Source organism: Salvelinus sp. IW2-2015, linkage group LG11 (assembly GCF_002910315.2).
Source record: "Salvelinus sp. IW2-2015 linkage group LG11, ASM291031v2, whole genome shotgun sequence".
Classification (NCBI taxonomy): domain Eukaryota; kingdom Metazoa; phylum Chordata; class Actinopteri; order Salmoniformes; family Salmonidae; genus Salvelinus; species Salvelinus sp. IW2-2015.
In genome coordinates, this window is record NC_036851.1 from 2,864,965 (window position 1) to 2,891,394 (window position 26,430).

Below are 26,430 nucleotides of genomic sequence, written 5' to 3' on the forward strand. Positions count from 1 at the left end.
TAAGACCTTGTATAGTCATTGTGGGAAAGTTTCAAGAGCGTCTGCTAAATGACTTAAATGTAAATGTAAATGTATTTGTTTTCATGGTTGACAACAGAATAAACTGGCTTTATATCATAATGGCAGATCGCTTTCAGTCTCCTGACGCCCAAAATCAAGCAAGACCACGAAGTCCCATGATGATGTGCTTTGTTCCTATGTGAGACTTTAATACATGTCCAAAATAAGAACATCAATGTTCCACCTTCCCGGATGTTGTTGACCTGAATGTTGAGTTGTGTACACTGGACTATAATAGGGTGCCGGAGCACAAAAAACTACATATCCCACTAGACCTTTCCCCTACACCTGGGCATGAAATAAATAACCTTTGCGCATGCGCACACATTACTGCTCGGTAGCTGATGCAAGAAACCCGAAACTGACCAGTGGTTTGGGTGATTAAAACATATACTGCAACGGATTTTCATCGTTATCTGACACAACATAGTCTGTAAACATGTCGGGAGACGACGAGGTAACTAATCAAATTTTACCATTGTAAATCGTGTTTATGAGAAACATAATTATGGCCTACACACGTGTGAGAATGAGGCAGCTAGCTATGGTCTAACGTTAGCCACCCCATGTTATTGCTGGTTAGATAGCTGCTTCATCTCCTTAAAATTGTCAGTAAAACCCTAGATATGTACTGTAGCTAACCATTTGTCATTGTGCGAACGTGTCCGATTCAATTTAGATATTGTGCTGACTGTTTGGTGGTTGTCAATGCAGTACCTATATAACGTTCGCTATCTAACGATAGTTTTTGATTGTGTGTTCTGTTAGGTTAGTGCTTCGTCCCTGGTAYCTACGTTGCCCAGCTAATTTGCTTTTTCCCGCAACGAGCCATTTTACAGATGTTTATGCGGAAGCTTCGCAGCCCGGCGTCCTTGATCAACCAAACTTAAACTAACGTTATTCGGTTTCGTCAAAATAACGTTTCCCGTCAACAGAGCCTGAGGCATATCCATTATCTCTAGGAACAATAGTTACGATTCGTTGGGTTGAATGAATGTGTCCTTTGATATCAGATAAGCGTTTGAAACACGTTTTTATCCAGGGTCTCCCATTTTTTTCCCGCCTGTGGGCTGCCATTGAGAGAGTAAACTACCATGTAAACTCCAACTTCTACAGGCGGAAAATAGGAGACCCTGGATAAATGTTTTAAACGCTTATTTGATAGCGAAGGCCACATTAGAGCCCTACCCATGCCCCCGACGTTAAGGCCCTATATCAGGCCCGATTTGATTCTGTCAAATTTAAGGCCCGGCCCTACCCGAAATCAGGAATAACTTCCTGCGTTAGTAAATCCATTAGCTGTTCTTTTCTTTTGGTCATTGCTCCCTGCACACAGCTCCCTCTGCTCATGGCAGCTATGAGTATCTTAAACAACGGCTTAGCTGGGGCTGCTCTGCGCAGTGAGTAGACATGAGAGAGCTGTTAGCTACTTTTCATCACTCTAAACTAAAGGAACATTATTTTTTTACATAAAAATCCCTCCTGACTTATATTTGGGCTCCCGAGTGGTGGTCTAAGGCACTGCATCTCAGTCCAAGAGGTGTCACTAAAGTCCCTGGTTCGAATCCAGCCTGTATCACATCCGGCCGTGATTGGGAGTCCCATAGGGCTCCGCACAATTGGCCCAGTGTCGTCTTCATTGTGTTGCCATCATTTGTAAATAAGAATTTATTCTTCATTGACTTGCCTTGTTAAGTAAAAAAAAAAAAAAAAAAAAAATTGCCGCATTTCTGACACATGTTATGATCTTAGTCAGTTATGTTACTGCAGAGCATGAGCAAATGGCCCAGCTTCAAGATGTTAGTGATGCCCTGCCCATTCGCCCGTTCGATAAAATACGGAACGGTTCTGTATTTCACTGAAAGAATAAACGTTTTGTTTTCGAAATGATAGTTTCCGGATTGACCATATTAATGACCAAAGGCTCGTATTTCTGTGTTTTTATTATAATTATGATTTGATAGAGCAGTCTGACTGAGCGGTGGTAGGCAGCAGCAGGCTCGTGAGCATTACGGGTGTCCTGACTCTCTGAGGTCATTAAAGATCCCATGGCACTTATCGTAAGAGTAGGGGTGTTAACCCCGGTGTCCTGGCTAAATTCCCAATCTGGCCCTCAACCATCACGGTCACCTAATAATCCCCAGTTTKCAATTGGCTCATTCATCCCCCTCCTCTCCCCTGTAACTATTCCCCAGGTCGTTGCTGCAAATGAGAACGTGTTCTCAGTCAACTTACCTGGTAAAATAACGGTAAAATAAAAAAATAAAAATTCAAACAGCACTTTACTGTGTTTGCCAGCAGCTCTTAGCAATGCTTGAGCACAGTGCTGTTTATGACTTCAAGCCTATCAACTCCCGAGATTAGGCTGGCAATACTAGTGCCTATAAGAACATCCAATGGTCAAAGGTATATGAGTTACAAATGGTCTAGAGAGATAGTCGACACGTCATAATTCTTATAACTACAACCTAAAACTTCTTAACTGGGAATATTGAAAAGTAATGTTAAAAGGAACCACCGGCTTTCATATGTTCTGAGCAAGGAACTTAAATGTTAGCTTTTTTACATGGCACATATTGCACTTTTACTTCTCCAATACTGTTTTTGCATTATTTAAACCAAATTGAACATGTGTCATTGAGACTAAATAGATTTTATTGATGTATTATATTAGGTTAAAATAAGTGTTCATTGTTCATTCAGTATTGTTCAAATTGTCATTATTACAAATATATATATATATATATATATATATATATATATATATATATATATATATATATAAAAAAAATATTGGCCGATTTTAATCGGTATCGTCTTTTTTTAGTCCTCCAATAATCGGTATGGCAGTTGAAAAATCATAATCGTTAGACCTCTACATTCAACCCAACGAATGATAAGTTGTTCCTAGAGATATTGGGGTATGCCTCTGTTGACTGGAAACATTATTTTTGGCGTAACCAAATAGATTAGGTTTAGTAAACAATCGCTCGTTGCGGGACGAAGCAAGTTAGCTATATTTTCAAGATGAATGCTGACACCGTCATAGGGGTCAGCCATTCGTAACACGTTCCATTTGTGCTTTGCAGATGATATTTGATCCCAACATGTCCAAGAAGAAGAAAAAGAAGAAGAAGCCTTTCATGCTAGATGAAGAAGGAGGGGACGGTGCCAGTGAGGATGCTCCACAGCCAGAAGCAAAGGAGGTGGAGGTGGATGGAGGAGAGGACAGAGAGGTGGACTTTGACGAGGATGACGGAAGGAGGAAAGGTGAGGAAGTAGCAGGGCCCTCGGGTGCCTTAACATAAAATAAACTAAAAAAGGTGGATTTGCATGTGTCTGACTTCTAAGACCTTTTGTAAGTAAGACTTTTTGATCTTGGTATGTTTGCCAGAAATCTCTGACGACCTGGATGACTTAAACTTCTTCAACCAGAAGAAGAAGAAAAAGAAAAAGCCAAAGACATTTGACAATGATGTAGAGGAGGGAATAAAGGTACGTTTTGGGTTCAGTGCCCAGATAGCTGGCCAGTGGGCCTTAGCGTGTATGTTGACTTTATTTGAGCATGTTTTCATAAGTGTCTATTCAATTATGGAAATGTTTGACTTATCTACAAAATGGATTCCTGTCAACCTTGTAGTTGGTGGATATGTCTCATAGATGGGGATAAGATGGATCCTTGCATTTGTAGCGGTTTTAATTATACACGGAGTGTACAAAACATTAGGATATAGACTGACATGGGGAGTCCAGGTAAAAGCCATGATCCTTTATTGATGTCACTTGTTATTAAGTCAATCCACTTCAATCAGTGTTGATGAAGGGGACGAGACAGGTAATAGAAGGGGAAGACGGGTATGGAAAGATTTTAAGCCTTGAGACAATTGAGACATGGAATGTATGCGTGTGCCATTAGGGGTGAATGGTCAAGACAAAATATAAGGAGCACCGGTTTGCGTCAAGAACTGAAACGCTGATGGGGTTTATAGCCCCGGAGTGGTTTTTCAATACCGTTTAAACTATTTCTTTTAAGTTTTTCAATACATATTTGTAGATGTTTTTTAATTAAATACCTGCATGCAACTTGTGTAATGCATTAGGGGATGAAGCACATTGCGTTCTTATTTCACCTGTCACGTTATTTTACATTGTGGAGCTTACTTAGTTCCCCAGCACAGTTGAGCCAGTTACATGTTTGTTTGTCAATAAGACAACGAGAGAAAGCGGGAGCAGGTGAGTCCAGCTGCGTATTGACAAAGGTGACTTTTTATATTGAAAGCAAGTGTTTTTGCTTCAATAGAGTGATCAGGGAGGTGCAACTATAGTTTTCCTTCACAGAACGTACATCACTGCAACACATTTGCATAAAATATCTTTTTTTCCCAACGCTATTTGGCTTATCTATGTTTACAAAACGCAGCAAGATATTTTAACTTTTTTCCTGTGTGAAAAGCGTAGAATTACACGTTAACACAACCCCTAGTTTAACTTGCTATCTAAGTGTCTGAATTAATAAGGTGACAGGGTATCATATTGTGTTAGCACTCTACTGTGTTTGAGAAGTCAAAGACCTTTGGAGTAGTTATCTGTACAGCTACCACTGCTATCTTGGGGCGGCAGGTCGACGAGTGGTTAGTGTTGAGCTAGTAAGCGAAAGGTTGCTAGATCAAGTCCCCGAGCTGACAAGGTAAAAATCGGTCGTTCTGCCCCTGAACAAGGCAGTTAACCCACTGTTCCTAGGCCGTCATTGTAAATAAGAATTTGTTCTTAAAACTTCTTATGGCTGCAATCCCGTTAACGGGATCGATATGACAACAGCCAGTGAAAGTGCAGGGCGCCAAATTCAAACATTCTCATAATTAAAATTCCTCAAACATACATGTATCTTATACCATTTTAAAGGTAATCTTGTTGTTAATCCCACCAAAGTGTCTGATTTCAAATAGGCTTTTCAGCGAAATCACCACAAACGATTGTTAGGTCACCACCAACTCAAAGAAAAATTCTGATATTTTTCCAGCCAAAGAGAGGAGTCACAAAAAGCACAAATAGAGATAAAATTAATCACTAACCTTTGATCTTCATCAGATGACACTCATAGGACTTCATGTTACACAATCCATATGTCTTGTTCGATTAAGTTCATATTTATATCCAAAAACCTCCGTTTACATTGGCGCCATGTTCAGAAATGCCTCCAAAATATCCGGAGAAATTGCAGAGAGCCACGTCAAATAACAGAAACTCATCATAAACTTTGATGAAAGATACATGTTTTACATAGAATTAAAGATACACTTGTTCTTAATGCAACCGCTGTGTCAGATTTCAAAAAGCTTTACGGCAAAACACAATATTCAATCATCTGAAAACAGCGTTCAGTCACAAAAGCAAGCCATACAGTTACCCGCCCAAATTGTGCAGTCAACAAAACTCAAAAAGCATTATAAATCTTCACTTACCTTTGCTGATCTTCATCGGAATGCACTCCCAGGACTCCCACTTCCACAAGAAATGTTTTGTTTTTTTCGGTAATGTCCATCATTTATGTCCAAATAGCTATTTTTGTAGCATGTTTGGTATACAAATCCAACGTCAGGGAAGCACGTTCACTAAAACCTGACAATGTCCAAAGGTTCCGTAACAGTCAGTAGAAACATGTCAAACGATGTATTGAATCAATCTTTAGAATGTTTTTAACATAAATCTTGAATAACGTTCCAACCGGAGAATTACATTGACTTCAGATGAGCGATGGAACGGAGCTCCCTCTMATGTGAACGCGCATGGTCAGAGCATGGTCAGGTCATGGCAYACCTGGCAGACCTGACTAATTCCCCTCTCATTCGGCCCCCCTTCACAGTAGAGGCATCAGACAAGGTTCTACAGACTGTTGACATCTAGTGGAAGCCGTAGGAAGTGCAAACTCATCCATATCGTTGTGATTTTAATGGGAGCTTGGTTGAAAATGGACCAGCCTCAAATTCCAAACAGGAAGTGGAAATTCTTTCTCGGGTTTTTGCCCGCCATATGAGTTCTGTTATACTCACAGACATAATTCAAACAGTTTTAGAAACTTCAGAGTGTTTTCTATCCAATACTACTAATAATATGCATATATTAGCAACTATGACTGAGGAGCAGGCCGTTTACTCTGGGCACCTTTCATCCAAGCTACTCAATACTGCCCCTGCAGCCATAAATTAACTAACTCGCCTAGTTAAATAAAAAAAATCTCAAGTTTTCTTGCGTTTTCTCCCCCCCCCCCCCCCCCCCCCCCCCCCCCCTTCGTTCTGGCCCATCTGCTCCTCTTCTCCGAGCAGAGCAGGCAGGCCTGTTGCTCTAGCGACTCCAGACTCCACACAGACACAAATGGGGTTAGTTCTAAAAATATATTTGGTGTAGGTATATATGCTGTTGGAGAGCCAATACTGCATGCGTCAACTTGTTCATATCTCGTTCACATTCACTTGTAAATGTCCAAATTTAACAAATTACATTAGGTAGTTCCTACATACAGTGGGGCAAAAAAGTATTTAGTCAGCCACCAATTGTGCAAGTTCTCCCACTTAAAAAGATGAGAGAGGCCTGTCATTTCATCATAGGTACACTTCAAGTATGACAGACAAAATGAGGGAAAAAAATCCAGAAAATCACATTGTAGGACTTTTAATGAATTTATTTGCAAATTATGGTGGAAAATAAGTATTTGGTCAATAACAAAAGTTTATCTCAATACTTTGTTATATACCCTTTGTTGGCAATGACAGAGGTCAAACGTTTTCTGTAAGTCTTCACAAGGTTTTCACACACTGTTGTGGTATTTTTGGCCATTCCTCCATGCAGATCTCCTCTAGAGCAGTGATGGTTTGGGGCTGTTGCTGGGCAACACGGACTTTCAACTCCCTCCAAAGATTTTCTATGGGGTTGAGATCTGGAGACTGGCTAGGCCACTCCAGGACCTTGAAATGCTTCTTACGAAGCCACTCCTCGTTGCCCGGGCGGTGTGTTTGGGATCATTGTCATGCTGAAAGACCCAGCCACGTTTCATTTTCAATGCCCTTGCTGATGGAAGGAGGTTTCACTCAAAATCTCACGATACATGGCCCCATTCATTCTTTCCTTTACACGGATCAGTCGTCCTGGTCCCTTTGCAGAAAAACAGCCCCAAAGCATGATGTTTCCACCCCCATGCTTCACAGTAGGTATGGTGTTCTTTGGATGCAACTCAGCATTCTTTGTCCTTCAAACACGACGAGTTGAGTTTTTACCAAAAAGTTATATTTTGGTTTCATCTGACCAATTGATATTCTCCCAATCTTCTTCTGGATCATCCAAATGCTCTCTAGCAAACTTCAGACGGGCCTGGACATGTACGTGCTTAAGCAGGGGACACGTCTGGCACTGCAGGATTTGAGTCCCTGGCGCGTAGTGTGTTACTGATGGTATGCTTTGTTACTTTGGTCCCAGCTCTCTGCAGGTCATTCACTAGGTCCCCCGTGTGGTTCTGGGATTTTTGCTCACCGTTCTTGTGATCATTTTGACCCCACGGGGTGAGATCTTGCGTGGAGCCCCAGATCGAGGGAGATTATCAGTGGTCTTGTATGTCTTCCATTTCCTAATAATTGCTCCCACAGTTGATTTCTTCAAACCAAGCTGCTTACCTATTGCAGATTCAGTCTTCCCAGCCTCGCAGCGTCTACAATTTTGTTTCTGGTGGCCTTTGAAGCTCTTTGGTCTTGGCCATAGTGGAGTTTGGAGTGTGACTGTTTGAGGTTGTGGACAGGTGTCTTTTTACTGATAACAAGTTCAAACAGAGTGCCATTAAGATACAGACGTAGTGGAGGACAGAGGAGCCTCTTAAAGAAGAAGAGCCAGAAATCTTGCTTGTTTGTAGATGACCAAATACTTATTTTCCACCATAATTTGCAAATAAATTCATTAAAAATCCTACAATGTGATTTTCTGGATTTTTTTTTCTCATTTTGTCTGTCATAGTTGAAGTGTACCTATGATGAAAATTACAGGCCTCTCTCATCTTTTTAAGTGGGAGAACTTGCACAATTGGTGGCTGACTAAATACTTTTTTGCCCCACTGTACATATGCATAACTTTATGAGCAGGATTGCCTGTCTTTGCAATTCGTTTATTTTCTTTAGCGTTAGCACTCGTTAGAATATTTAGCCTGCAGCCTCCATTTAAAATTCACTGTTTTGCATTTTGCTAATGGACACCCTTGTGGTTTTGCGTTTTTGGCACCCCCTTTTGAACTAAACTGGTAATACCGTATCCCGTGGTGAGCGGACAGTATGACGATATGAAAATCTGGATACCGCCCAACCCTATCTATTACCCAACGGACATCCAGCCAACTTGACCCAACTGTGGGAAGCATTGGCGTCAACATGGGCCAACATCCCTGTTCAACACTTCTGACACCTTGTAGTGTCCAATTGAGGCTGTTCTGAGGGCAAAAGGGGGTGCACCTCAATATTAGGAAGGTGTTCCTAAAGTTTTTGTACACTCAGTGTACAGTGAATGACTTTCTGTGTTGTGGCTTGACATGTTAAATTTCTCCTGCGACGGATTTCAGTCATAGGGTTTCTGGAGAGGTCGTTTTTGAGATCAGTGTAGATCCGCACTAAAATATCTCTGGGGGTTTGGACATGACAGCCTAATGCAGACCGAATCGGTTCTACAAAATATATTCTCAAATGTTATTTTCGCTGGTTACGCTGTGTGCACTGAAGTGACATGCATGATTTTTGATCACACACAAGTGTTCAGATGAAGGGAATACATTTTTTTTATCATGCGCACATCAGCAGCACTCAACTCACAGCGGTGTGTAGCCTACTGTAGCTTCTGGCAAAGTCATTCAAAGCCAGTACTTCTATCACTCAGGATGCATCTTTCCATTATTTTTGCCATGTAATGTTATTAAAACAAAATCAGACAACCCCATGGTAGAATAGTTTACCTATTTACATAGTTGGCTTGTGTGTTCTATGCCAGATAAATCTTTTTCTCAATGCATGTTGAAGATCTGAGAGCAGTAGGAGGGAAACATGTATTCTGACAAGCAGACAATGCACAACAATTCTAATGCAATCGTGGGAAAAAATGTTTGAAAGCAGTTTTGGCCTTTGCAAAAATAAAAAAGAGGGCGATCCCTGTTTTACATTGCTACCACATTCATGTCTGTACTCATTCAATTGTGCGTGGAATCTTTTTTTACAAATGCAGTTTTACAACCAGAGTTCCAAGCATGGTTTAGGCACAGCTGAGCAACAGAGCTCTTAAAGGTGCAATGACATTTTTGTAATAGAGACATAAATGATTCAACCAAATTAAATATTTTTTTTATAAGACAATAATTATTCATACTAACAATCAGGATGTTGTCCAAAGGGGTAGATGGACAAACCCCATGCTTCAGTCTATGTACATTTTATAGCCACTATGCTTCATCAGTTGGGCTACAGGTGATAATGCTAATAGCACATCTGATAATATGCATCATGCATAGGCTATACAGTGCATTCCACATTTTGCTACATTACAGCCTTATTCTAAAATTGTTTTTTTATCCCCTCAATCTACACATAATACCCCATAATGACATAGCAAAAACATGTTTTTTTTGGCGAATGTATTCAAAATAAACAAATGTACGTACTGTGGCAAAAGTATGTGAACCCTTTAGAAATACCTGGATTTCTGCATAAATTGGTTATGAAATTTGATCTGATCTTCATCTAGGTCACAACAAGACAAACGGTCTGCTTAAACTAATAACGCGAACAATTATATGTTTTCATGAACACACTGTGTAAACATTCACAGTGCAGGGTGGCAAAAGTATGTGAACCCTTGGATTTAAAAACTGGTTGACCCTCCTTTGGCAACAATAACCTCAACCAAACGTTTTCTGTAGGATCAGATCAGTCATGCCACAGCATCTCAATCGGGTTGAGGTCAGGACTCTGACTGGGCCACTCCAGAAGGAATATTTTCTTCCGGTGATGATTTACTTCTGTGTTTTGGGTCGTTGTCCTTTTGCATCACCCAACTTCTGTTGAGCTTCAATTGGCAGACAGCCTAACATTCTCCTGCAAAATGTCTTGATTAACTTGGGAATTCATTTTGTGCTGTGATTTCTTTTCTCCCTCCACACATTGTGTTGTGTGTTCCTTCCAAACAACTCAACTGTAGTTTCATCTGTCCACAGAATATTTTGCCAGTAGCGCTTGGGAACATCCAGTTGCACTTTTGCTAACTTCAGACATACAGCAATGTGTTTTGGACAGAAGTGGCTTCTTCCGTGGTGTCCTCCCATGAACACCATTCTTGTTTAGTGTTTTACTTATCGTAGACTCGTCAGAGATGGTAGCATGTTCCAGAGATTTCTGTAAGTCTTTAGCTGACACTAGGATTCTTCTTAACCTCATTGAGCCTTCTGCACTGTGCTCTTGCAGTCATCTTTACAGGACAGCCACTCCCAGGGAGAGTAGCAACAGAGCTGAACTTTCTCCATTTATTAAACAATTTGTATTACCGTGGACTGATGAACATCAAGGCTTTTAGATACTTTTGTAACCCTTTCCAGATTTATGCAAGTTAACAATTCTTAGGTCTTCTGAGATCTCTTGTTTGATGCATGGTTCACATCAGGCAATGCTTCTTGTGAATAGCAAACTCAAATTTTGTGAGTGTTTCTTATAGGACAATGCAGCTCTAACCAACATCTCCAATCTCTTCTCATTGATTGGACTCCAGGTTAGCTGACTCCTGACTCCAATTAGCTTTTGGATAAGTCATTAGCCTAGGGGTTCACATACTTTTTCCAACCTACACTGTTTAAATTATGTATTCAATATAAGCAAGAAATACAATGATTTGTGTTATTAGTTTAAGCACACTGTCTATTGTTATGACTTAGATGAAGATCATATCAAATTTGATGACCAATTTATCCAGGTAATTCCAAGGGGTTCACATACTTTTTCTTTCCACTAAGTATTCAGACATTTTACTCAGTACTTTGTTGAAGCACTTTTGGCAGTGATTACAGCCTTAAGTCTTCTTGGGTATGATGCTACAAGCTTGGCTCACCTGTATTTGGGGAGTTTCACCCATTCTCTGTACATCCTCTCAAGCTCTGTCAGGTTGGATGGGGGGGGGGGGGGGGGGGGGGGTGTCGCTGCACATCTATTTTCATGTCTGTCCAGAGATGTCTGAGTCTTTAGGTGCCTTTTGGGGAACCCCAAGTGGGATGTCATGTGCCTTTTACTGAGGAGTGGCTTCCGTCTGGCCACTCTACCATAAAGGCCATATTGGTGGGAGTGCTGTAGAAATGGTTGTCCTTCTGGAAGGTTCTCCCATCTCCACAGAGGAACTCTAGAGCTCTGTCAGTAACCATTGGGTTCTTGGTCACCTTCCTGACCATGGCCCTTCTCCCCCAATTGCTCAGATTGGCCYGGCGGCCAGCTCTAGGAGGAGTCCAAACTTCTTCCATTTAACAATGATGGAGGCCACTGTGTCCCTGGACTTTCAATGTTCCAAACTTTGTTTTTAGTACCCTTCCCCAGATCTGTGCCTCAACACAATCCTGTCTCGGAGGTCTACGGACAATTCCTTCAACCTCATGGCTTGTTTTTTGTTCTCTGACATGCACTGTCAACTGTGGGACCTTTTTATACACGGGTGTGTGCCTTTCCAAATCATGTCCAATCATTTGAATTTACCACAGGTGGACTCCAATCAAGTTGTAGAAACATCTCAAGGATGATCAATGAAAAAAGGATGCACCTTGGCTCAATTTTGAGTCTCATAGCAAAGAGTCTGAATGTAATTTAAGATATAATTTGCTAACATTTCTAAAAACCTGCTTTCACTTTGTCATTATGGGGCGTTCTGTGTAGATTGAGGAATTTGTTGTATTTAATCCATTTTAGAATAAGGCTGTACAGTAACAATCTGGACGAAGTCATGGGGTTTGAATATTTTCTGAATACACTGAATGCATGGACCAATATGTTAAAATAATAACACAATTTTCAAAAGTATGTTATTGGGCCCATTTCTGGAGGTGGAACTTATATTTTAGATTGTGTCAGCATAATTTTGTCATTAATTTTAGGGTAAATGTCCCTTTAAAAAGTCACCAGAACTGAGCTCAGTCCTATATAAAAATGTTTCTGGAAGGACCCCCTAAGCAAGGAGAATGGAGTTGGTCAAACTCTGTTTAATACATGTACAAAATGATCCTCTATCCCTGAAAGTACGATGGTCATGACTTTCTTTACATGAATGTGGGGGTTAACCTGGCCCCTTACAATCGATCTGAGATGGACTTGAGTTTCGGTCATGGGATTATTATAAAAAAAATTAACCCCTGCGTTTAGTATGTATCCAATTGACTTTATTCTATAACTGTCCATACACAGGAGCTGAAAATTGAGACCGAGCCCTCTGAAACCAACGGAGAGGGCGACTTGATGTTAGAACTAGGAAAAAAGAAAAGGAAGCCCAAGGCTGTGAATTTCGACATGGATGACGACATGGAAATCAAAGATGACGGTGAGTGTACTGAATTCACAGGCTGGATAAATGTTGCAAGCCATAATACGTTAAATTAATGCAAACTGACATTTGGCCTTTCTCATACCTTGTGGTTTAAAGCCCAGGAAGACGACGAAGGAAAGAACACTGACGACATCACGTTCAGCAGCACACAGTTGGGCCCTACGTGGGCGGGCTCAGAGAGAGACTACACATATGACGAGGTACAATCTGAGTCTGTGGGTCAAGAGACTTCCCGTAAAGCTGCAATATGTAACTTTTTGGGCGACCTGACCAAATTAACATAGAAATGCGAGTTATAGATCTGTCACTCACTGAAAGCAAGTCTAAAAAGCTGTAGATCTGGTCTGTGTGTGCTAATTCTATGCTTACTGTTCTTAAGTGTAGTTTTTCAGGTCTAACTTTCGGTTTTGTACAACAGCTTCAAACAGTTGAAAATACATCTGGGTTATTGAAAATATATTTCACAGCGGTTTAGATGGTACAATTATTCTCTACACTGTTACATTACTTGTTTTGTGACATAAATCGAAATTTGGCAAACTATTAGAATTTTAGCAACCAGGAAATGGCGGCGTGATTTCTGCATATTGTAATAAAAAAATAGATTTTAGAGGAATATTACACCAGAGTATATTACACTAGGCATTTTCATCAGAGACCTAAGATGTACGACAAGATGTCAGGTCATCATGACCTTAAATAAAGAGATGTTTAGTCACATCTTCATTTGAAAATTATTGGTCTAATCTTATTGAAGCTAATGTCTTTCAGTGGTGGTTTCCCAAGTATTTCATTCTACAATCCAGGCTGTTTCATCTCCTTCCCTTGTAGCTGCTGAATCGTGTCTTTCAAATCATGCGGGAGAAGAATCCTGACATGGTGGCTGGGGAGAAGCGGAAGTTTGTCATGAAGCCTCCCCAGGTGGTCCGAGTGGGCACCAAGAAGTCATCCTTCGTCAACTTCACCGACATCTGCAAACTGTGAGAATACCATGAGATGCGCTGTTGGTGTTTTTAGAGATGTTGAGGTTTAATGACTTAGTCTCCCTTGTTGAGTCACATTATTTTGCGTCATTAGTCCTCTTACTGTAATTTTTCTTGACAGGTTGCATCGGCAGCCAAAACATCTCCTGGCCTTCTTGTTGGCTGAGCTTGGAACAAGGTAAGATTTTGGTCAGCAAGTGAAGAAAAGCATTTATCTGCTATGTTTAAAAAAAAAAAAAAAAAAAAATTTTTTTTTTAACATGAATGTGTATGGAGGATATGAATTTATGGCTGAAACTATTTTTATTGCAACAGTGGCTCTATAGACGGAACTAATCAGCTCATCATCAAAGGAAGATTCCAGCAGAAACAGATAGAGAATGTCTTGCGGAGATATATTAGTAAGTGCTCGTGTTGACAATTGTCCTACCTTTGTACGCATCTCTGAACTCGTGATTTTAATTCTGATTTCAGTTAATCAGTGCAAATGAGAGGTTGACGATAATCTACTGTACTTAACATTTTTTGTTTAAAATGATATGGGTCCAACTTTTCAATTTGCTAGACCTGCTTGGTTGTGAGCTGTTCCTCTAGGATTTTTTGCAAAATATACAATTCTGTACATACTGTTCGAGGGTTTGCAAATTTGACCAATTACCGCGCTATTTCCACAACAGTTAAATCAGTGCAATATTATCGCATAAAACGGACTTATCACCGCAGTACAAAAAGCAGGTTAGCAATTTCAACCAATCAATCACCTGACCTTCACAGCATATGGTTAATTCAAACCAGATGCCAACACTTCCCAATCTCATCCAAGTTTTTCTATCCCCTTTTTAGAGGAGTATGTGACGTGCCATACATGTCGCTCCCCCGACACCATCCTCCAGAAGGACACACGACTCTACTTCCTACAGTGCGAGACCTGCCACTCCCGTTGTTCCGTCGCCAGCATCAAGGCAGGTTTCCAGGCAGTCACAGGCAAGAGGGCTCAGCTCCGCGCCAAAGCCAATTAAAACCACCACCGCTGCCCCCTCTCCCCCATCTGTGCTCTGTTTCTCTCTCAGAAGCGGAGTGGACAGGATGGGGCAGGCTGGATGCTTTTATGGACCGTCTGTGGATTTGTTACCTATTGTAAAGAAATGAATAAATCGTATACCATCTGGGTGATCAGACGCAGTCTATATTTCCTAATTCCATCATCCATCACTATGGTGGACCAGGGTAATGGAGGCTCAATTTAATATACAAGTGTTGTTTATTTGATACTACTCGATAAATCCATTATTTTGTTCAGACCATCCCTGTTTGTGCACCAGGTTCTTAGCTTCCAAAAGTATGGTTTCAGTATTATGAATGCCAAATGTTAAGAGCCCATATTAGGGTATGTTCAAACAGACAAACTGATGTGTAAAAAACGCAGGAACTCAGTGGGATAATTTGCTTTGGGGGAGGGGTTAGGGTTGTTACACTGTCAGAAAAGTTGCTAATACAGTTGAAGTCGGAAGTTTACATACACCTTAGCCAAATACATTTAAACTCCGTTTTTCACAACTCCTGACATTTAATCCTAGTAAAAATTCCCTGTCTTAGGTGAGTTAGGATCACKACTTTATTTTAAGATTGTGAAATGTCAATAGTAGAGATAATTATTTATTTTGGCTTTTATTTCTTTCATCACATTCCCAGTGGGTCAGAAGTTTACATACACAATTAGTATTTGGTAGCATTGCCTTAAACAATTAACTTGGGTCAAATGTTTCGGATGGCCTTCCACAAGCTTCCCACAATAAGTTAGGTGAATTTTGGCCCATTCCTCCTGACAGCTGGTGTAACTGAGTCAGGTTTGTGGGCGTCCTTGCTCACAGACGCTTTTTCAGTTCTGCCTGCAAATTTTCTATAGGATTGAGGTCAGGGCTTTCTGATGGCCACTGAATACCATGACTTTGTTGTCCTTAAGCCATTTTGCCACAACTTTGGAAGTATGCTTGGGGTCAGTCCATTTGGAAGACCCATTTGCGACCAAGCTTTAACTTCCTGACTGATGTCTTCAATATATCCACATAATTTTCCATCCTCAAGATGCCATCTATTTTGTGAAGTGCACCAGTCCCTCCTGCAGCAGAGCACCCCCACAACATGATGCTGCCATCCCCTTGCTTCACGGTTGGGATGGTGTTCTTCGGCTTGCAAGCTTCCCCCTTTTTCCTCCAAACATAACAATGGTCATTATGGCCAAACAGTTCTATTTTTGTTTCATCAGACCAGAAGACGTTTCTCCAAAAAGTAAAATTTTTGTCCCCATGTGCAGTTGCAAACCGTAGTTTAGTTTTTCTATGGCGCGGTTGGAGCAGTGGCTTCTTCCTTGCTGAGTGGACTTTCAGATTGTCGATATATAGGACCCGTTTTTACTGTGGATATAGATACTTTTGTACCCGTTTCCTCCAGCATCTTCACAAGGCCCTCTGCTGCTGTTCTGGGATTGATTTGTACTTTTCGCACCAAAGTACGTTCATCTCTAGGAGACAGAATGCGTCTCCTTCCTGAGCTGCGTGGTCCCATGGTGTTTATACTTGCGTACTATTGTTTGTACAGATGAACATGGTACCTTCAGGCATTTGGAAATTGCTCCCAAGGATGAACCAGACTTGTGGAGCTCTACAATTTTTTTCCTGAGGTATTGGCTGAATTATTTTGATTTTCCCATGATGTCAAGCAAAGAGACACTGAGTTTGAAGGTAGGCCTTCAAATGTCAATTAGCCTATCAGAAGCTTCTAAAGRCATGAAATCATTTTCGGGAATTTTCCAACCTGTTTAAAGGCACAGTCAACTTAGTGTATGTAAACTTCTGACCCACTGGAATTTTGATAKAGTGAAATAATCTATAAACAATTGTTGGAAAAAATACTTAGTCGACGTCCTAACTGACTATAGTTTGAAAGAGTGTTTGAAAAACGAGTTTTAATGACTCCAACCTAAGAGTATGTAAACTTCTGACTTCAACTGTATGTATCTATCAAACAATTGGGGATTTTTTTTTTTATCTCACCACCACACAGCTGCGTAGGACATGTGTTTATGGTTTAAATGCACCATTAAACGTTGTGCAGCAAACCTTTTTTAGGGCTCCTTTTCATAGGTATCCATATCCTGGGCAGGCCTTGAAGTCGGAGAGGAAAAAAATAAGTATTTTTGCTGAAGATGTGAATTCTGGCCCCAGCATGCTTTTCTCAGCGGTGTGCATTTGTTATAAATATGACAACACTAAATATTTTTCTCTCAGGTTGACTTTAGATAAGTTGAAAAAGCGAGGATGAGAGATGGTGTATGTTGTACAACATACGCAATTTCCTCAGTCTGACTTATTTTTGTGAAGTTATTTGGCAGTCCGATTTCAGTTAAATATTAAAAGTCTGTAAAAACCTTCCATATGTCAATATAAAGTAATTCTAAAGATGTCTCCATTACGTTTTCAGTACTGCCATTTTCAACCAAAATGTCTGTTTTACCCATAAAGAATGATAGCTGCCTCTAGTGGCCAAAAGGCCATGAGCAGCGCCATTGAGGGTGCTGTTTTAATGTCCATTTTAATGTCAACTGGGTGGGTGGGAATTCCAACTTCATTGGCTGATCCCTCTTGGAGACCCTGTTGGAGTCATGTCCAACCYGATCATCAGGAGGGATCATAGAGGCTATATTGGCACAGATACAAAGATGAGTCCCCTTATGGTTTAAAAAAAACATTTTAACTTTCACAAATAAATGTAATAAACATTAGTAGCATCCTCTTTAATAAAAGAGAAAATATGGAGGCAAGGAACGCTAACAAGGTGTGCTATTGTCTTACGCTCCCTCTAATCGACTCCATCTCACATTAAAAGGGGGTGTGTTCACTGGCAGCTGTTGTGACAGGATTCATGAATAGCTTTGTTTTTCTCATTAAAATGGTTTCATGCACACTAAGGATGTGCTTAATACAATGATTAAAGGCCCAGTGCTGCTCTCACACAGCCTCCGCAGCAGCATGTGCTCCAGTGTGGCCGCTCCTGGTATTATGAAACCAAGATCAATGATATAAAGAATGATGGTAAAAAAAACTTTGGAGTACATTAATTTATGGGTAGAAAGACACATTCAACTCCATCTTTCATCAAATCAGATGGCTTATTCATCACGAAACCATTTGATGCTACCAATTATTTTAATGATTATTTCATTGGCAAACTTAAGCAGGAAATGCCAACAACAAACAGTGAGCAATTATATTAACGTATAAAAAAACAAATAATGAAAGAAAAGCATTGCAAATTTGAATTTTGTAACGTTAGTGAGGGAGAGGTGGAAAATAATTGTTATTGATCAATAATGACAAACCTGGCATTGACAACTTAGATGGAAAGCTACTGAGGATGGTAGCTGACTGTATAGCCACTCCTATCTGTCATATTTTTAATCTGAGCCTAGAGGAAAGTCTTTGTCCTCAGGCCAGGAGGGAAGACAAAGTCATTCCGCTACCCAAGAGTAGTAAAGCGGCCTTTACTGGTTCTAACAGCAGTCCTATAAGCTTAATGCCAGCTCTTAGCAAACGGTTGGATTTTTTTTGTTGACCAAATACAATGCTGTTTCTCTGTGAACAAATTGTAAGAAAATTGTGGGAGCTGTACTGTTAGTGTTCAATGCAGCCTTTGATATTATTGACCATAACTTGTTGTTGAAAAAAACTTGTGTTATGGCTTTTCAACCTCTGCCGTATTGTGGATTCAGAGCTATCTATCTAATAGAACTCAAAGGATTTACTTTAAATGGAAGCTTGTCTAATGTCACATGTAAAGTGTGGTGTACCGCAGGGCAGCTCTCTAGGCCCTCTACTCTTTTCAATTTTTACCAATGACCTGCCACTGGTAGTAAACAAAGCATGTGTGTCCATGTATTCCGGTGATTCAACCAGATTCGCATCAGCAACCACAGCTAATGAAGTCACTGAAACCCTTAACAAAGAGTTGCAGTCTGTTTTACAATGGGTGGCCAGTAATAAACTGGTCCTGAACATCAATAAAACTAAGAGCATTGTATTTGGTACAAATCATTCCTTAAGTTCTATACCTCAGCTGAATCTGGTAATGAATGGTGTGGCTGTTGAACAAGTTGAGGCGACTAAATTACTTGCCGTTACTTTACATTGTAAGCTGTCATGGTCAAAATATAGATTCAATGGTTGTAAAGATGGGGAGAGGTATGGCCGTAATAAAGAGATGCTCCGCTTTTTTGACACCACACTCCAAAAAGCAAGTGGTCCAGTGCTGCAAGGAAAGACCTGGTTAAGCTGCAGCTGGGCCAGAACAGAGCGGCAAGTTTTTATCTTAATTGTAATCGGAGGGCTGATATAAATACTATGCATGCCAGTCTCTTGGCTAAGAGTTGAGGGACTGACTGCATCATTTCTTTGTATAAGAAACATTTTGTTGAAAATCCCAAATTGTTTGCATAGTCAACTTACACACAGCTCTGACACACTTATCCCACCAGACATGCCACCAGGGGTCTTTTCACCATCCCCAAATACAGAACAAATTCAAGAAAGCGTACAGTATTATATAGACCCCTAATTGCATGGAATTTCCATCTCATATTGCTCAAATAAACAGCGAACCTGGTTTCAAAACAGAGAAAGCAACACCTCGCGGCACAATGCCTCCCCCCTATTTGACCTAGATAGTTTGTGTATACATTGATATGTAGGCTACGTTTGCCTTTTTAATTATATATATTTGTATTTCTGTCTGAGCTGTTCTTGTCTATTGATGTTCTGTATTGTCATTCTGTATTGTTTTGTGTGGACCCCAGGAAGAGTAGCTGCTGCTTTTGCAACAGCCAATGGGGATCCTAATAAAATATCAAATACCTGGTTAACATCACCTCACACTCCGAAACGAGGTGAGGCATTCATGAGTAATGAGTGTGTTTTCTGACCTTGCCAAGGCAGAACAGGACACTCTTTAAAACTACCACATATTTCCACATAGTCAGGGGATGGAAATTCTTGGAAGGTGAGGTCCAAATCCTGAAAAGACTTAAATGTTGGAGAGTTAAAGGTTCACTCATCCAAGTCATCTGTACCTTGAAAGAACATTGAAGTATTATTACAAATCAATAATGATAAAATGATATAGCTAGTTGCACAAGACATACTCCCTTTAGTTTGTCTCCGCCAAACATTTCGGCAACCCTTAGCTCTGATGTATGCCCAATTAAAACATGTCTTGTTAGTGTCACAAGCCTTGGCTGAGAAGTAACAGAGCTAAAAGTAGTTAGCGATAGCCCCCAGAGCACTGCAGTGTTCATGATGTGATGGATTACTCTGAACAAGAGTTCATTCCTGGGTGCCTTTCCACATGCATTCCTAGATGTGTTTAACTAGAGAGAGTGAAATAGGCATGATCGTGTAGCCAGCATGAACTTCCATAAATGTCTCAGGCTGATCCTGTGATGGCATCATACCGTAAGCCTATGGGTAATTGGGCTCCTTAAATGAAAAATGAGCGCTTTAATGCATAATGTCAGAGCAATTGCGCTGCTATTAACCAAGTATAAAGTATGCCATTACTCAATAGGGCTATACTTTCTGACTACAGTTGGAAGAGACTTCTTTGCCCAGGGGAGTTGGTAGGAGGGAATTGGTTAAGCTGTATGGTGCATGTGTACAGTTCACATGTTGATATTTTTTCATAAGTAGTACTTACATAATTAAGATAGTGGTTGTGTAGGAAGTCACACTATGCTTTACTTAAAGTTTACAGTATGCTAATTGTCTGGGATTGATAAATTACAGGGTAGAATGGTAACACAATGCTTACCTATTAATTGTTATTTTCTTCAACATTCATTAAAATAACCATTATGTGGCAACCGGAACCAGGAAGTTAGTCACCTGGGAAATACCCAACAAATATCAATGGATACAGAACTAAAATAAAACATTACTTATTGAACATGCTTAAATAGAGCTTTATAAATAAAATAGCAGGCCTGGCTAGTGTTTACTTACTAACTTGCTGTCAAACTGGCATTCCATCTGTTCTTTATGCGGGCCAGCCTGTTCCCCATCTTCCCAAATACTTTTTGTTCTGCCAATCCTGTTCAGGCAAGGTGAGGTGAGGTTGAACATGGCCTTGATCAGGTGGAAAAGCTAGAACTTCCACTTTGATATTAAACAGATCCAGGACACCTGGATATTCCCCAAAGCATGATTATTAATGACTTGAGTAAACATTTTCAATCAATCCCATATTCTCCAATAGTCTAAGCAAGTTAATCTTGAAACTGGGTCAATCCCAGCAGGCAAAACTGGTAGCAACCAGAAAAATACATATTTTTTTAGTTGCAATCTGGTTATATGTCCAAGATAACCAAATGTCGTCTTGCCATGAAAAATATTTACCTGGTTGTAACAGAGAGCAGTTGGTTGTAAGCTTTACATTTAATAACCATTTCTGATTGAGCTGACATTTGCAGGGTTTACTGTGAATGGAGTCTCCGCTAACGTGGGAACATTGCCTTTTAATGTCAATCACGCTGTAACGCTCAACTTCCATGATAAGAATAAGGCCTTTTGTCTTCTTAACCAGAAAATGACATAAGATGTGTTCCACATTTTGCCTGCTGGGATATATTACTGACCTGTTAACTCTAACCCAGTGGTAAACAGACCAGGAACGTTGTTAATATTTCTCTTTAATGTAAGTTAGCTTGCTCCTTCACCCTGCTTCATGAAAACCCTGCCAGGTTCTGCAGAGAGATTTGAAAGGATATGTGCAGTGAAAGCACAAGGCCAAGTAAACAGCTTATTTATATGTGTAAAGATCTCTTTCAGAGGAATAGGCAGTCATTAAAAATAACAGTTGAACCGATCAGTATCTAAATAAAAACAAGACTGAAGAGGTAATGGGAAGGATGGACAACAAGTGATGGTCAATTGGAGGGATCTGTAGCATACAGTAGAAAAACGTCAGTCTTTTCTTTCGCTAGTAGCGTTCCTCAGTTTGAAATGTTCTGCTTGTTTTGGACGAGTGGGAACCCCATGGTTATAAACATTTTTTACGTCTTTAATTCCTGTATTGATTGTCTGGTGGTGTCAGCCAGAGGTGTAGTGMTTTTTTGAGATCTCAGTTTGAAGGGAGCGCCTCCCTCTCTGCTTGACAGTGCTGTCAGTKATCTGTGGCCAGTGTTGTGGGTTTTGACGGCACCCTATGGTTTGAGTGTCTTCCTGTGGAGTCTGTGGTACTAACACAGTTTCCAGTCAACAGTCTTTTCCAGCTCCCCGCTGACTGGACAAGAAAAGGAAGAGCAGTATTAAGATGTGTCTGAACATGGAGAGCATCAGAGCATACTGACCAAAAAAAGAAAAACCTCTTGGCTGGATTACTGTCAATCCTCACATGTGTTTTTATTTTTCCTCAGTTGCTTTTTAAAGCCGAATAGCTAACATAAAATATTTTCCCCTTGACTTCAGAGACAAACAAAAGGAGGGAAAATTCCAGGCCACAGCCAAGCAAGAAAATAGAGAGAACCTGGCTCTGGTACCAAAAACAGTGTTACAAATTAATCGATTTTTACGGGTGAAAATACATTTAGAGTGCATCTTCATACTAAGACACAGCACCTGTTTATGGAGCTGAATGGAGGGACAGACTGCTGTAATCGTTAAGGTATGGTCTTGGAATTTATGGCTCTTTGGGGGCATGCCCATTACAGGCCAGCCACTGCTGAGTCTGGGGCCTCTAGGGTTAATTGGTAACATAAAGTCATACTTTATGTGTCTAATACTCAAAACTGAGGCAAAAGGAAAATGGCTGCTCTTGCAGAACGCACATGAGAAGACAAGTTGTTCAACACAGTATGAACATTACCGTCAATACAGTTGGACATTTTCAGATAGGCTCCATTCATACATTACTTTGAGTTTTGAATAATAAGTAATTGATTGAATTTATATAGCTCTTTCCGAGGTGCCCACAGTGCTTTACATTGCATGGGGGGGAACTCACTTCACCCACCACCATAGTGTACTGTAGCATTCACCCGTGCAACACACACACAGGACTATTACATAAGGCAATAATATACACAGGTTTAAAACAAGATTATTGGCCTTTCCTGTAAGAGTACAGACAGAACTTTGGGAAAAGCTACCAACAGGGCACTCCAGGGGTACTGGTCCGCAGTATCAGTATTTCCCCTACCATTATGTCGATATAGTGGCCAGCCCTGCTCGGTTGCCCCACGCCTCAAAGAGTTTGGCTTCTACACTGGACAAAAATATAAACATAAACATTTCAAAGATTTTACTGAGTTACAGTTCATATAAGGAAAATCAGTCAATTGAAATAAATGAGGCCCTAATCTATGGATTTCACATGACTGGGAATACAGATGTGCATCTGTTGGTCACAGATACCTTAAAAAAAAAAAGTAGGGGCGTGGATCAGAAAACCAGTCAGTATCTAGTGTGACCACCATTTGCCTCATACAGTGTGACACCTCCTTTGCATAGAGTTGAAGTTGCTGGATATTGGTGGGAACTGGAACCCGCTGTCGAACACGTCGATCCAGAGCATCCCAAACGTGCTCAATGGGTGACATGTCTGGTGAGTATGCAGGCCATGGAAGAACTGGGACATTTTCAGCTTCCAGGAATTGTTAACAGATCCTTGTGACAGTGGGCCTTGCATTATCATGACGAAACCTGAGGTGATGGCGGAGGATGAATGGCACGACAATGGYCCTCAGGATCGTCACACTCGCTCACAACGCCATACACGTTGTCTGCCATCCAGCGTGCCAGTGGTCAAGACGATGAGCTTCCCTGAGACTGTTTCTGACAGTTAGTGCAGAGATTCTTTGGTTGTGCAAAGCTGTTTAATCAGTGTATGGATTATCTTGGCAAATTAGAAATGCACACTAACAGGGATGTAAAGAAAATTGTGCTCACACATGTTGCGTTCATATTTTTGTTCAGTATATTTGTTTCAGGTCATTCACTCAGTCCCCGATTAAAGGGGAAGGATGAAAACCAGCAGTGCTCTGCCTCACATCACGATGTACAGGTAACTGCCAAAATAATGGAAATTCAAACGTAAAGTGTCTTAATAAGGCATTGGGACACCACGAGCCGCCAGAACAGCTTCAATGCACCTTGGCATAGATTCCGTGTTCTAAGTGTCTGGGAACTCTATTGGAAGGATCCGACAACATTCTTCTACAAGAAATTCCATAATTTGGTGTTTTGTTGGTGGTGGAAAACACTGACAGGCGCAGCTACAGAATCAATTGGGTCGAGATCTGGCGACAGACACACCCGCCCCATTTAAACCCCCTATGCTCCTTGTCACTGAGATATCTTCTTCTAGCCATGGTAGCCAAACTAATGGGCAACTGGGCATTTTTATACATGACCCTAAGCATGATGGGATGTTAACTGCTTCATGAATTCAGGAATCGCAACTGTGTGGAAGCACATGCATTCAATATACTTTGTATCCCTCATTTACTCAAGTGTTTCCTATATTTTAGTTACCTGTATGTTCAAATGTTATTTCTATAAAGGCTCAGATGTGAATTTCCCCATTCTACTGTATGAAAACAACCCTCCTAAAGGGTTGGTCCAATACAAACACTCTCTGTGAGCGTCAACGTGTAAATAAACACATGTGTCCGTCGGGGAGGCAGCCTGACGAACTGGGGAAATTGGTGTCCTGCTCTGTGTTCATTTGGCTTGGGTCTCCTGGGCCACACTGGGTGTTTGCTCAGAGGAGAAATGGGGAAATGTGATTGGCTGGGAACCGCTGCCACACCAAGGAGCCACACAAACACTGCAGAGCTCCATAAACAACATACAGTGAAATCAGAAACTGATTACTGATGCTGTGGCGTGTTTGTCTTCTGAAAGCCTTGCAATATCGCAGTGGCTGAGGTGGTTGAAACGCAAGAAAAGTTTAGCCTTTTCACCTTGAATACCAGATTAGAGAAAACAATCAGTATAATTTCCCTGATTTTGATAATTTTTCCACCTGGGTCAAGATTAATGCGGACAATTTCCCATTAAATATCTGTAACTGACACTAGCTGAGAGCCAAGACAAATGTTGTTTTTAACTTTACTACAGTAAATGGGGGATTTGATACATTTTATCTTGAATCTTTGCTGGTACTGTTGGATAGCAGGTTTTCAAGTAAGTATTTTTGAGTTCTGGTGGATTTCTATGTATGTATTCATACATTATCTACAGAACTCTCAGACAAACAAAACTGATTCATCTTCAATTCAAATGAAATCTGCAAGCATAGTATATTTCATTGAATATTGTGCTGATCTTCAACTAAAAATTAGGTCTGCAAGCATAGTATATTTTATTCAATATAACTTCAGGTACAATAGTGCTATTCCAAGAATAGTCCCTGTATCTACTTGATATATTATTGTGTTGATAAATAAATGGCGGCTGGTTCTCCATGTTTTTCCAAGTATTATTCCTCACCCGCCTAATTAAAAAAGACCTACATTGCAAGCTACCCAGACGTTATCCATGTGAGTGCTATAGCATTTATCCATGTTTCCAAACAAGTGAATAAAGCTATACCAGCTATACTCTTTCTTGCTGGGATTTATATGATTGACTAGGTAACGCCATGATGTTTGGATCAGGCTGTCTAAATAGCACACTGTGAATGTAGATCAGAGTAGTTCTGTTCTGACATATTTACCAATGCCCGGTGGCCATGCACATTTCCTGACAATCCAAACGGACACAGGTTCCTTTACGTCACTTGAGTATTTCGACATTCAGAACAACTTGCCTTTTATTGCAGGATGGAGTCAATTTCTGAAAGGTGCTCGTTTTCCTGGGGAAAGACGTGAGGAGAAATGTAAGTGCCCACTGAGAGAATTGAATGTAATATCATGCGATATAACATATGGTTGGAGCAAACATTCATTCAGACAAGGAGGGGCGTTAGTACAATACTGTGCTGCAGCCAAAACACACGTCATCTGTGTCCTCAAACACACTCCAACACCTCCGTCCACATCCATACTCCCTTCAGGATAATGCAGAGTTGCTGACTTGTAATTCCGGGATGGATGACCGTTCAAAAAAAAAAATCCCCAGTCGCCGCACGTTTTTTCCCCCTAGTTCCAGGTTGTCTTGATCGTCTGTAACCCCACCCAGTGACCTTTCACTACAGCGGAGTGTTGTTTTAGGTTAACATTAGCCTAGTAGCTAGCATTTGGAACAACGTATTTGGAGTAAACTTGAGATGATCGTAAGKCTAAGCATGTATCAATTGAAGTCACCTGAAGCTTGAGAGGAACGAATGGGAGATAGCTCGGCTACTCATGATGATGTGTTGCTTGTTTTTGCTTTTGATGTGCTTTGAGAATGTTATGAAAAGCACTATAGAAATTAAATGTCATAGTATTATTATTATACCAAAGATGGTTTATTTGGTTTAGTAGAGCAAAAAGCTCAGAAGAAGGCCAAGAGGCAAACACCTAAGCTTCAGTAAAAAAGTGATACTAGTGAGCAGTGTGCAGGTTTCTTTTTTCTTTCAACTTATCTAGTTGTTACCATGCACCTGCAACAAGATAGGTCAGATGTGCGAGTGCATTTCTTAAATGTTGAAATGGGGAAGTAAAACACACCAACAGTAGATTTACCAATATCAAATATATATATATATATATATTTTACATACAAAAAAAACACTTTTCAATGAGAACAGCATTCCACTTTGGGTTTAA

General features: G+C 40.5%; 1 protein-coding gene across 1 annotated transcript; it reads left to right on the forward strand.

Annotated features, from left to right (window-relative positions):
• Positions 1–377: 377 nt before the first annotated feature.
• On the forward strand, positions 378–14,809 carry LOC111969665 (eukaryotic translation initiation factor 2 subunit 2). The gene is made up of 9 exons (XM_023995826.2): positions 378–517; positions 3,150–3,330; positions 3,455–3,555; positions 12,510–12,642; positions 12,745–12,848; positions 13,480–13,628; positions 13,753–13,809; positions 13,947–14,032; positions 14,475–14,809. The coding sequence occupies exons 1-9, from the start codon at positions 500–502 to the stop codon at positions 14,648–14,650; spliced, it is 1,005 nt and encodes a 334-aa protein (XP_023851594.1). The 5' UTR covers positions 378–499; the 3' UTR covers positions 14,651–14,809.
• Positions 14,810–26,430: the final 11,621 nt, after the last annotated feature.

Excerpts from the sequence above, each read along its gene's own strand:
- LOC111969665 (XM_023995826.2), top strand. Across the intron at positions 13,629-13,752 it reads TTCACCGACATCTGCAAACT|GTTGCATCGGCAGCCAAAAC; the intron begins GTGAGAATACCA and ends TTTTCTTGACAG. Across the intron at positions 13,810-13,946 it reads TTGGCTGAGCTTGGAACAAG|TGGCTCTATAGACGGAACTA; the intron begins GTAAGATTTTGG and ends TTATTGCAACAG.